The sequence below is a fragment of the Apostichopus japonicus genome, chromosome 16 (genome assembly GCF_037975245.1).
Source record: "Apostichopus japonicus isolate 1M-3 chromosome 16, ASM3797524v1, whole genome shotgun sequence".
NCBI lineage: Eukaryota > Metazoa > Echinodermata > Holothuroidea > Aspidochirotida > Stichopodidae > Apostichopus > Apostichopus japonicus.
Window position 1 is genome coordinate 19,937,011 of NC_092576.1, and position 14,173 is coordinate 19,951,183.

The 14,173-nt window shown below is 35.6% G+C and overlaps 1 protein-coding gene across 1 annotated transcript; it reads right to left on the reverse strand.

The window, feature by feature from the left end:
• Positions 1–5,177: 5,177 nt before the first annotated feature.
• Positions 5,178–13,923, reverse strand: LOC139982071 (titin-like). Its single transcript, XM_071994590.1, has 7 exons — positions 13,908–13,923; positions 12,487–12,630; positions 11,264–11,557; positions 9,869–10,183; positions 6,764–6,840; positions 6,072–6,303; positions 5,178–5,443 (listed from the first exon to the last, which is right to left on the reverse strand). Exons 1-7 carry the CDS (start codon positions 13,921–13,923, stop codon positions 5,322–5,324), a joined length of 1,200 nt encoding a protein of 399 aa, XP_071850691.1. The 3' UTR covers positions 5,178–5,321.
• Between the last annotated feature and the right edge of the window lie 250 nt (positions 13,924–14,173).

Sequence of the window (14,173 nt, forward strand, 5' to 3'; positions counted from 1 at the left end):
CAGATTAAACTGATACTGTGTGCCTAACAATGTCACCCTGTTAAGAATATGAAAATTATGCAAGGATTTATAGTTATGTGAATGAATATTTATACATGTGTTTGGTTATTATCTTGTAACATGCAGTTTTCATTAATTTGTTCTTCCCCTTTCGAGGTACTCACGTGGTACAATATCTCCATATCTGTTCTTGTGCAAGTTTTCAGGAGATGCCCCAGAGAATGAGCTAGCATTTGTGCTGGGACTTACTTCTTCCAAACTCTGAACATAAACACAAAAACAATATTTTACAGTACATAACAATAAATGTTGCCTCATAATTAAAAGCTAGTGAAAATAAAATATTAAGTAATGTGATATTTATTATCTCTTGTATAAAATGACAAGATTATTGTGGAAAATGACAATACCATAATGAATGTCAATTTCCGCATGGCATTTTGTGTTCCTCAGACGGTAACAACATATGTCAAAACAGTTTAAACGAATACACGTATTAGTCTTTGTATCGAGTGCATTTTGCTTCTACCTGATAATGGTATCTGTATCTGTTTTGTCATATTTCGTGTGTGTGGTTTTCCTCTTCTGCTTGCTGAGAACATACATATCTTCGGTTAGTCTATTAATATTTAGCTGCTGTATCTCTCAAATAATCGTTGTGTGGGTTAAGTCAATGGTTAATGTTGTGCAACTATTGCAGAAACTGGGTTCGTGACAACGGTACTGAATACCTTACTATTCTGTAATGTCTTTATGTTAAACCTTTTGCAAAACCTGTAAGACAACAGTTACTTATTCAGTATAGTATTTAACCCACGGACGACACCATGTTGTTATGATATGAACGTATTGTGATAGTTTGTTTCTAAATACTGGCAATTATCTTGTTACCGATACTGTCTCGCCAAGTCCACGCTAAGCAAACCGATCCTCATGGACAGGGCGATTGTTATTTTCGTAATTATGTTGTCTAGGTTAAATTTCTCATTGACGCCCTATAATAATAATATCCTATAGGAAATCAACGACCATTTAAGTTACTCAAGATTCAATTTGATTGCGTGATATCATCATACCTATGTAGCTTTTCTTTACTCACATGTTACCCTCTAAAATGACACAAGACATTTTGTAATCGATGTCCTAAAAATAAAACATATTAAGCTTGAATATGTGCCCAACCTGCCAACAATTGTAAAACAGTATTTTCGCCTCTACTTTTTGTGAATGATTTTTGCGTTATGTATTTATTATCACCTTAAAGGTAGCCGATATCATTTCTTTAGTAGTAGAACTTCTCATGAACAACGGAAACCTGGAAATTGCCATCGGTTTCCTAAGAGAAAATTCATCATCAGCATTGTTTTGGTAGACTTGGACATCTTCCATGTTTTCGCATTTGTTGCTTTCTTGTTTTGCTTGAGCGCCTCCACATTTACGAGTAGATGGAATTTCATATCCATCAGTGGTGTCATCAGTTCCTGTGGCTGACAGAATGCATTCCTCGTGTTTCGTAGAAGGAACATAGCGTACCACGTTGGTATGCCCACTATCTTTGCTCACATTTTCATAGGCAAAAGGGGCTTCGTTATTAACCTCTGTAAGAATGAAACATCATTTTTAATGAATACATATTAAACAAATAATGCAGGTGGTATGAACAATCACACTCATTGTTTTAGCAGTTGGTCTAAGAAAATACAATGGTATTGTAATTGTTCAATGGGAAAAACAAGTTATTGTAATAAAAACGATGGCTTATAGATGAGTCATTGCGAAACAACGACATAACTCATTTCACCGCAAGTGACACACACAATCATGGAATATTTTGTACTAAATGATGATTGAACACACGTGGACCGCAACCTTTATTTTGTATGATAGCAGTTCACTGAAAGGAAAGAATCACATCTATTTATACATTGATGGTTTTGTGTTGATGTTTTACTGATCTAAATTTATTAATAATGTAAACAATATGTGAAATGACGGCAGTTAAGAAAAACATTGACTATAACGGTGTTCAGGAGAGTGAAATCATTAATGCGAGAAATGTAAGACTGCGATTACAAAACCAACAATGTGTTTGTTCTATATGAATGGTGTTAGTGTCTCCTGAAAAATAAACAGCATTTATAGTACTAGAGGCTCTTGATAATATAAAATAGTACACCTTTAAAGCAAACAGTATAGTGCAGCGTTGTTTAACATTATAAATTAGACATGTTTAATTAAAACCTACAAGAAACTTACGAACTTACTTTTTGGGTCGCGTGCTGGTCGTTCCACAGGTTTAGGTTTGGATGTAGATCTCCTCCTATATTTCCATATTCTTGAGAGGAAAAAAAGAACATAATTTTAAAATTAATGAAATTATAGCGTAACATCTAACCATGGCAACGTTTTCAGTGACTCACCCGTAAACTGCAAGAAGAGCAATTATTGCGAGAGAGAGCGTTCCAATTGTAACACCGACAATTAATCCAACGGATCCTGAAGGGAAGAACAAACGTTTACCGAAAGTTCATATCATATCGAACACCCATCGTACAGTTTCTTGTACATGAACCATTAAAATCAATAGTTTATCCGTAAGCAAATATAACATTTGCAAGTATGCACCTGTCAGTCTTGTATATTATTGATTCAATTTAAGAGGTTAATTTTGAAGCCTTGACAAACTTAATAACTAGGAGGAAGATATTAAATTAATCATCTTGATTGTACTATACACTTACACTTGCGTACACAATTTACACTAATTGAGAGCTGGTTGGTACGATTCTAGTACCTACGTCCATGGGCGGCGATCATGGGGGGGGGGGGACGGGGGGGACATGTCCCTCCCAATATTTTAGGTGGGGGATATAGTATCTAATATCCCCCCAATATGTGGTGGCATAGTTTTTTTTGTGGCTATAAGAGCATATTTTTTGTGATATCGCTAGTAATTTCAAAATAAAAAATGCTTATATGCAACTTACAGGGTTTCCAGCGATCTGGGAGGCATTTTCGGCCAATTTTTTTTTTTACGCTTTGCGCCAACTCATGGTGGCGCCACGCTCAGATAGTTTGCCTACAAGCTTCGCCCCTCCCTTGGCAAATTCCTCGCTACGCGCCTGTCTAACCGAGTCACAATTTGTTACAAAATATCACCAAAAAAACGACACAGACTTTCACCGAGAGTAGTTTTTACTTATTTTCGAAATAAATTAGCTAGACGGACCACGGGCGCAGATCCTGGTGGGGACAGCGGGACGCGTCCCCACCAACTTTTTTCCAGTGGTGGGGACATGATATACCGTGACCCCACCAATTTGTCTTGACCAAACGCTGCATTGCAAATTTCCCTGTATTGAACTTTGACGCAGTTTGATCCAGCATTGTGCAAATGACATGCAGCAGTTCTCACTTTATTACATTTATCCACAGTTGTTAAAATTTGGAAGGAAATCGCATTTGCGGCAGTCTATAATAGTTTTCTGGGAGAGGACCCACACCCATCGTATACAAAGTCTCCTTGGATTATTCCCTGATTTTTTTTTTCTGCAGACGCCCATGTGTTTCCCCCAACTTAAATTTCTAAGCCATGAAATCTCAAATTTAAGGAGATTTTGAAGCATTATTGGGTCTGGGAAATGTTATTTCCGGCGATCTGGGAGGTATATTTGCCCAAAAAATTATTGTACGCTACGCGCGAACCAATGTTCGCGCTCCGCTTAGATAATATCAGATAACAGATACGCGTCCCCACCATTATCCAAGACTGATCTGCGCCCATGAGACGGACCGCATCCGTAATGAAATTTGGTATATATACAAAATATCACGAAGCGCGCGAACAAATGTTGGGATGTAGTTGCTACGCGCCTGCACCCAAGCAAATGTCCCCCCCCCCCCAATATTTGAAACAAATCGCCGCCCCTGCCTGCTTCTCTTTATATATGTCTACTTTCTTTTAAGAGACCATGTGCATCAATATTATGATGTGGATTTTTCTGTATGTTGTCATCTTAACTATTTTTAAGAACTGTATCTCTAATGTATTCTTTGTTAATCTAATTTATACTGTCCAGCAGCAATGTTTTCAACACCCCCCCCCCTCTCTCGCAGCCCTTGGCCTGCTAATTACGTGTATAGAGTATAGTGTATGTATGTAGTGATGTACCTTTGATTGTTAGTAAACGTGCGGATGTTTATAGTGATGTTTTCTTTGATCGTTACGGTGCAAGTATATATAGTGATGTTTCCTTTGATTGTTAGTAAATGTGCGGATGTATATAGTGACGTTTCCATTGATTCTTAGTTAAGATGCAAAATTATATAGTGATGTTTCCTTTGATTGTTAATAAAGGTACGGATGTATACGTGGATGTTTCCTATGATTGTTAACGAAGGTGCAGATGTTTATAGTAATGTTTCCTTTGATTGTTAAGGTGCGGATTTATAAAGGTATGCTTCCTTAGATTGCAAGTAAAGGTGCGGATATATAGAGTGATGTTTCCATTGATTGTTAGTCAAGGTGCAGACGTATATAGTGATGTTTGCTTTGATTGTTAGTAAATGTGCAGATGTATATAGCAATGTTCCCTTCGATTGCTAGTGAAGGTAAGGATGTATAAAGTGATGTTTCCATTGATTGTTAGTAAAAGTGCGGATGTATATAGTGATGTTTCCTTTGATTGTTAGTTGAGGTGCGGATGTATGTAGTGATGTTCCATTGATTGTTAAGGTGCGGATGTATATAGTGATGTTTCCATGGTGACCAGCATTTGCCGGATATGACTGTTTCACATCGTAACATTACATTGATACCAATATCATACGACTGATCTACAAAGACGTTCCATAGTAATAATGATAATATGGGTTAACAATGAAAGACAGGAGTTTCAACATATTTTACTTGCAAAATGAGAAAAACAACCAAGTAAATGTAAATGAATTTTTTTTTGTGATTTATCTATTTCCCACACATACTATTGACAGTGATAACAGCATAACATAATGTTCGGGAACGCTACGATAAACATGGACGTAGACGAAATAGTTAATGCACTTTTTTATCAAGTACAATGTTGCTCGAACCAGTAAGGAGTTGTTGTACTTACCCGTATCAGGCGAATTTGTTTTCACCATTTCCAAGATTGGACCGGGGGGTCCATCCCCATTTAGCCCTTCTCTCACAGCTACAACCCTGAAGTCATAGTCTGTGTCTGGTTCAACTGGTGTCATTGTCACAGCATAATTATCTTGATTATTGCTCGCATTTACTCTTATAAAGGTACTCGGCCAATCGCTGCTCTCCGACAGCTTGGTTAGTTACTATATTCAACCACTGGGGGAGTCCCAACGTCGCCATCCCATACCGGCCAGGTAATTGTTAGCGAATTTGAGCTGCTTACACCAACAGCTGGAACTGCTTGGTATTGTGGAAGTCCTTTAAAAAATTAAAAAAACACTACCAATTTAATAAAAAAATTAAAATAAATAATGAGCATCAGATTTTGCAAACAGTCATATGATAACACATTCCAAGAGAAACAACAACAACATGATAACATCAAAATTGACGAGAAAGGGTAAGTACATATCATTATTTTGTATTTCGATGTTATGTCGTGAAGGATCGTTTCTGCGCAATAAACAATCATTGAGCAATTTTGCTGGTAATGTTGTGCAACTGTGATGTGACTGATTTATAAAATTTCGAACTTTAGCCTGCTCATTCCATTGCACTAGCTCATTTAATTTGTTGACTATTCAAAGGTCTGTTCAGCTCGCAAGTGTTATTAAGGAGTAGTAACGTTAAAGATTATAAAGCCTGAAAGTAGGGACTTTTTGGCAAACTACCAGTTAAAGACACGGAGGAAAAAACTGTTCCGTGACGGATAATACTTAATTGTTGTCGCTATATTACTTTCCTATAGTTGGATAAAAACTCCTTAACGTTTTAAAGCTGTCAACTAAGCGACGGATAAATTATGCCATATTATCACTTAATTAAATAAATACTTAATTTTATTAAAAATAGTCGAACGAAATCGTTGTAAGATTAACCAACATACTTGGAACAAAGTAGTAAATTGTATTACTACTGGAACTTTCCCCTACAGTCGTCTCCCGTGTCATTTGGATGCTGTAATTTTCTTCTACTTTGAAACCAGTCAACGTGAAGGAGGTGCTTGAAGGATCTTTTACCTCTTGTATGCCTACATGTGACGGTTCCAAGTTAATTGATGCATAGTAGATAGTTAACAAAGTCACACCATCACTACATGAACTACCACCAGTTGGAAGCTAAGTAAAAACAGAACGGATTAAATTTAAATTTGAATTGTAAAACATTGAGTGGTCTTATGCTTAAGGCAAACCAATTTCTAATATATATTCTCACCACCCAGTTTATCAGAGTGTAGAAATGGCTTTTCTCTGTACGATTTCTCCTTGAAAACAACGTCTCACTGTTATGTAAGGCAAAAGCAAGAGTGATACATATATAAAAGTGAAATAAAGGCAGTATGCAGCAAACTCAATGCAGCCCTAATGTCCCAGTAAATAAGGTTAACTGCACTACCGATCTACAATACATTCATTAACTTAAGAAAAAGTGCTTCTAAATATTTCATTTCTGCACCATAACTACAGCTATTATGTTAAATAACATTCAACAGTGTTATTGAGTATTCCACAAATAATGACATCATAATATACGTGGAGAATAACATGATAATTGCATTGAAAATAAAATTATGTGCACCTTCCAAGATATTTTCACATTTTCCTGATCATCTCCAGCGACTTCTGCCGTAACATTCATTGGTCCATCTTGATCAACTTGTGTGAATATGAAATATGGACATTAAAAACGAGACCCCCGAAAAAATGAAGTAAAGTCAATATATTGGTAACCATATTTTTCAAATATAACATGTGAAGCTGTCTACGGTATGTGATAAATGATGACATCCTGCTTCAGGAAATTTAAGTCTTTCGTAGTTCGGTTTAAAAGAAGGCCAACCAATAACTCGTTTGGTGAGATCAAATTACCAGAATCTTAGACTACTTTCAAACGCACCCCTTCCGTTAGCTAAATCAACGACTACTTGGCTACGTACGTCATTCGAGCAGTTGGAGTGGTCCGGGGTAAAACCTGTTCTTTTTCTGTGTGTTGTTTACATGGTATCATACAAGAAATTCCATCAGTGTCACTGAAATATCTATCTCAGATTAAGGTTAGCCTGAGTAAAATCACTGACCGTGTAGACGAAGCAAGTCTATTGAAGTTTATTTATAGTGATAAAGAATACGTAGAACTATTTAACTTACGCTAAACTTCAGGTCCAAACTATATTTCTCGTAATGTTTATTTACTTTTTGGGAATAATAAAGTAACCATGAGTTCCAATTTTCATTGAGGTTCCTTTGCTTTGTTATAGATTCTCAAACATGAAAATTAGGAGAATGGAATGTCCAAAATGTTGAAATTTTCTCAACTATTTATACTGCATTTGAAATGTTGCTATTCATTGATGAATTCCAATTTAGCTACATTCTTTGAAGTCCATAGTCTGGACAACAACAAAAGGCCAATGCGTAAGATTTATTGTAACATGTAAGAACTCAAATCGACCTACTTTTCATTTTTAAAGTTCGTGCTTATGAGTTATTTTTGCCTCGCACTTAATAAATATTTATTCAAAAAGAAGACATGAAAATGAGTTGGGAAATACTGACAAGGTCTACTAACTTTCCAGAAAGTAGCAGTGTTACTGGTTTCCGTATAGTTTACGAGGGATGTGTTAGGGGTTTGAATCTGATGAATCTACCATCTTAGGTTTCATCGTTTAATGCGACCAAACAATCATCATGCTAAGTTCACATAGGCTTACCTCACAATGTTGATCTACCTTATAGCCAAATTTAAAACGCCTAAATTACCGGAGCGTCACCCCTGGACACCAATTACGGCTCAGAGCTACATTCAAGAGACATTTAAGCATAAGTGAAGTGCTGCAGCTTCTGTTGCAGCTATGCAGTTTACGTAAATATAAAAAACATGGGATGGGGAGGTGGGTAGGAGGTGTTTCTTAGCCCCTAATTTTTACTGTGATGTGCACTTTGTGCTGGTGCATTTTTAAACTTGCTAAATGTCCTCCTACATAAAGGTTTGCTTGCCCCAAGATGCCTCTGTTTGGACTTTCAAGCGCCATCACTGACTGGGACATTATAGAGTTGTTCATGTATAATTTACAGTTGAAATTTGTTTCCACAATTTTCTACATATACTGTCAGTTGAAATGACTGATTATCAGTGTGGTATTCGAGATTTGTTATATCGAGAACTTAGGGACTGAGACCTCTTTAAATGCATTACGTATTGACAGCGTCAAACAAAGTTGTTCAAGTGTATTGTACTTTATGCACAAGTTTACGCATCAAACAACATGGTGGTATCCTCTTAATAGCAGTAAAAAATTGTGTAGTAGTTAACTAGTTACAGCTTTCTTGAGGAAAGAATCATGAAGCAAAGCTGACGGCATATAAAATATTTCAATAATGCAGAAAGATGCAACCACTTTTGCTGAGCGATAATTGTCGACGAGGCTAACTGTCATTGAAATGTTATCCACCAGCAATATTAATGTAATAATGTAAACAAAATTGATGTAACAGACAAATGAACAGAACAGAACAAATGAACAAATGAACAGAACAAATGAACATATATGTACAAATTTGGTGAATATTAAAGGCCAAGCGACATGTTTCGAAAGATTCGAAATATGAGTTACCTTATTTCGTAAGTGTTCTTGTCATGTCAAAGTCGGCGCACACAAGCTCCATAAAAATAAATCGTTTGCGTAATACCATACATATGTAAACTTTTGAGAACCAAGAAAAAATTGCTGTTTCAACAGGCTTTAACAGGAAAGTTATTGAAGGGAAGCTACTAAATTCCAAGAATAATATATATAAGTCAAAATGGTCTTACTTACCTTGAAAAGGAAATCAAACAAAGATTGCCGATAGCAAGACGATACTTACTTACAGTAGAAATTTGGGAAGGATCATCAGTCTATAGTATCATGCATACAGAGCTACACACATACATGCTACTACATGTTTCTCACGTGCATATTCATGACAGACGATAAAACGGTAGCATGCTAGGTACTTTACAGTTTGGTCAGGGACATTGTATCCACTGTTACTTCAGGACCCGAAAGCAGACCTCAGAAATAATTTAATAAAAACATAACTAAGTAAGTTCGTCTGCAGCCAAATCAATAGGGGCCGTTGCTGGGTGACGGGTATCTTTGTTCCAAGTATGAAAGCAAACCGCTTTCAAATTTCTTGAGATTTCATATTTACTCAGCCTAAACGTCACTTCTACACCCACAAACATCCGAACACACGCCACCGCCATTGCATTGGTTACAGATAACATTTAAAATGAAAATCCGAGTTTGTAGGTTTATGGGAGCTGGAATATCCGTTAAGAACCTAAGGACAATAGGTTTTCAGTTTTCAGTAACAAAGCACTTTAAGGTGTATTTTACAAGAGATAAATGAAAGGGTTACTGTGATAATCATGAAATGCTGATATACAACACAACACAAATACTACTTCATTACAATTTACTAAAAAACAGTTCCAACGGCTTTAGTTTTAAATGTTTGCTATTCAAATATCCTTATGATCTACTCAAATGAAAAGAAGTAATCAACAATAGTAAACACAGTGCAATGACATTCTCGCAAGTTATGGGGTCAATAAACATCTTCTTGACCGTAAAAACAATTGACATGACAGATACAATTATTAAAATGCATTGTGATTTAATATGATGATTCAAAATACCTGCACAAGTGGTAGTAGCATTCAGCGCTGGACTCTTTGGACCTTCTCCCTTCTCTCCTTCTCTTACTGCTGCTACACAGAATGAGTATCTTTCCTCTGGTATGAGGGCCGTAAAGGTGAAATTCAGGGTCTTGATAGGTGCAGACGTATCCTGGAGAGACCAATTCAGTCCTGATGCCAGCTTGTAGTAAGGCGTATACCCGATGACAGGAGGGTCCCCATCTTCACTTTCTTCATCCCAGGCTGACCAGCTGATGGTGACTGTTGAATCAGTTATTAAATCTGCTTTTGGAGCAGATTGCAGTACAGGGAGATCTAGAAGGCCAAATGGGAGAGAAGAATTACAGATCATCTATTTGAAGAAATCATTGTTGACTATGCTATTGTTGACTATGCATTGTTGGCATATAATGCTACGTCAGACGTGAGCATGGTTCATCGCAAGATACAATGAACACTATAATACTATTAAAGAATGAGTAATTATCATCATGTTTACAGGTGGTCAAGGAGTATAGTATTGAAGTCAGTTGCATAGTAGGCTTAGTCGACATCTGGTGATAATACAGTGTATGTACATATAATCTAACTACTGCCTTGAGTAATGTTGTTACTTGCCTTAGGGTAGTCTGAAATTCATTTACAGTTCTAAAAAGCATTGCTCAATAAAGCGTAGTTAATGGCTATACATAGTGTTACGACATGTGATCATGTGATCATGTGTTTGGTAAATGTATACAAAGAATAAAGTTGAAGAAATATTGCCTTCGGAGATATCGGTTTGATTGTGACACAAGTTGACTTCACTAATATCCATCTATAACTAAAGAATATGACATTGGTACTCAACAAACTACATGGACCAATATACCACATTATAAAATCAAACAACATTGATGGTGAAAAATATTTTGCCTTATATAATTTTAAGATTGAGAGTTAAGTAAAATAAAGAAGAAAATATTTAAGCTCAGCTGAACTAATGGTACGGTGAATTACTAGTAAAGTTAAGTAGTAAGTTAAACTTGAACTTCAATTTATACACCAATATAAACAAAGTAATAAGAAATGAAATCTCAAAATGTAAATAAAATAAATAAAGCAAGTGTGGTAGCATGAGAGTACGTGTTACATTACTTACTTTCAAACTTTCTTCTTTACAATAAGAGGTATTGTCATATTATGGTTAGTGTATATTATAAACATCCGCCTTTGGATCATCTTCCTATAGTGTTTGGTATTTCACTGTTAAAAGTTACAAACTGTGTGCTGAAGATTGTTTCAAAGATACAGAAAATTGACTTTGCCGCCTTCATGTTTAATACTAAGCAATTCTAAAGAGACCACGGTTGACCCATAAAGTGCAAATTTAACATATGCAGTCATGCAACTCACCAAATACATCTATGGTTATGTTATATACTGCATATTTTTGGTCATCTTTCCTCAGCTGACAGTAAAGTGTCTGTCCATCTGTGACGTTATCTACCATGAATGGAGCAGTTCTTGTTGTTGCAGTACCACTCAACTGTTCTGAAGAAATGCCATCGTCATCTAAATGCTCATGATGTCTTGACAGAACAAAATTTAAGTTATCAATGTCTGAAGAACTTGGACCTTTAGCAGCTGTGCAAGTCACAGGAACTGTTACTCCTGGATTTTTACGAGTATAGGCAGCATCTATTAGACCTTAAATGAGGAAAGAATGACAAACACTCATAGTATAGGCAGAATCTATGAGACCTTAAAGGAGGAAAGAATGAGAAACACTCATAGTGTAGGCTGCATCTATTAGAAATTGAATAAGGAAAGAATGAGAAACACTCATAGTGTAGGTTGCATCTATTGTACCTTAAATGTGGAAAGAATGAGAAACACTTATAGTATAGGCGGCATCTATTATACCTTAAATAAGGAAAGAAAGAGAAACACTCATAGTGGTCGTTATAAAACATAAGATTATACTGTGCTAGTACCGCTACATCTTTATCGTTGTTTTCCAGTACAATGCAAAAGTAACAATTTGATGAAAATGAACTGATATTGCAAACATAATATTTTGATGACAACGAAATCAAATTGCAAAGAAAATATTTTGATGAGAATGTACTGATATTGTGTAGTGCAATTTTCTTAACATCACAAACTATATCTTTAACATTAAATATTGTTTAACTAGATAGAATAATTTAAAAACAAGCCTTAGGCAAGGGTGAAGGCAGGTTTAAAGATACAAACTGATCTAACAGATAAAAGAACGAAAAATCATTATTAAAATATCTGACAATAACGTATAGCTGGTTCAAGTGATAAAGGTATTTCTTACAACCTAGTTCTCTACCGTAAGAAGGAAACTTAGCGCACATTACCCAACGTCAATGAAACAGACTGTGTTTCGTAGTTATTCATTGCGGCAAAGAAACGTTATCATAACAACATTCACGCTCAAATAAGAACTGTAGCAGTTACATACTCCTCACATCACCTACAGCAATGAATCATGTTAATATGTCAATTTTACTTCATGACTATCAATTTTCCAAAGTTTTCTTTAAATGTCACTTCATATTTACCAGTGTTACATTCCTCTGATGCAATCATGACGGAATGTTTCTTACCTGTCTGACATAAGTTGGGTGGAAATAGTTCCACCCATTCAGGATTGCAACCTCCAGAGCAACTTCCTGTTACTTGGTTACAGTAACTTTCTGAACAATGACAATCATTTTCACAGACTTCTCCAAAGTGTGGCCCCAGGCATTCTGTAAATCAAAATGTTCTACATGCATTCATTTTACTGTTAGCTATTGTAATATCTTTGCATGTGATGGTTAGATGTAAAAACAATGATACAAAAGGGAAATCTATTCTATACTCAGTTGCTAACTAATGAAGATTTATTCTCTCCTTCTTTTCTCAAGTTAATATAAAATTATCGCCAAGTAACAAGTTTAACCACAAATTAAAAGATACAGACGGCATTCTGATGATTTTGAGATTTCTAAAGTGGCATTTTAGCTCTGACAAAGCCTCCTGTGGATGCACAATTTAACCCTACAGCTTAAAGAAGACTACTATAAATTGATTTGATCATTGTGTAACTTGAAGGGAAATAAACTCATTTCCATACTTTCACTATTCTTCTTAAGTAAAATGTGCCACACTCTGGTTGTGGTGATGATTTGTTTCCATAATTTTAATTTCTAAGAAAAATATTGAGAGCAAAAAGGAATTGTTTTGAGAACAAAGTTATTTTTTATGTTGAATTTCCATCTGAAGTATATTTATTCATACAATTTCCAGTCCAACCTCAAGCCATATCTTTACAATACACTTGTCCCATGTGAACTTCATAGCACGGAACACAATTTTGGTGTGGACATTCTCCCGTTATCTTATCGCAAGCAATATTCCCTATGCAGTGACATTTTTCAGTACAAGTAGATCCATAAGAGCCATAAGTACAAACATCAGAAACTACAGGAATAAAAATATATCATTTCAAAATGCATTTGAAGTTTGAAGTATTGTTTCACTGTTATTGTTAGTTGTGTAAATTATAATGGAGAAGAAACAATCTTTACATATATTTGTCTTCATATTTGTCCTTCAATTATGGTGCTCTCTTACAAGCGATAAGATTAAACCTATAGAAACAAAATGATGGAACATGGAAAGTACAACCTTGACAACAGCCTTATATGTTCCATCATACGTAGTATCGTCAAATTAAGTAACTTGGAACAACATGAGTCCTGGAGATAAAAGGAAATGCATCACCTCCACCCCCCTCCCTCATCGGACAATCTAACTAATATATGGTGAAACAACCATGTTTGATTTCCATAAGAGAGCAATAACGGTTTAATGATGTGATGATAATTTATCTTTCCTCTGGGAAAACTGGCCAAAAGTTATAAACCCTCCAGAATTGGCTGCATACATTTTTGTGTTGCATAGATTGTAAAAAAAGGGTAATATTTTTGTTTTATAAAATATAAAGATAACAGTTGACAACTTAGTATTCATGCAACCTGACCAGTCTCAGCTGCCATTCAAAAGTGTATTTTTAATGTCATGCAGTTTACGCGATATGTAATATCCAAGTCAAAGAGTAAACAAAATTTGACAGTGGTCACAAAAGAAGTCTAAATGTTTGTTTTTGGTCACTACATTTTTACTTTCACCATATTGGGAAGACGGGCTTTAACCGATTTATATTCAACAACACAGTATTTTTTGTAAGGTTCAGGATTTAAGATATAAGATCAGATACTTACTCCCTGCACATTTCATACAAACTGA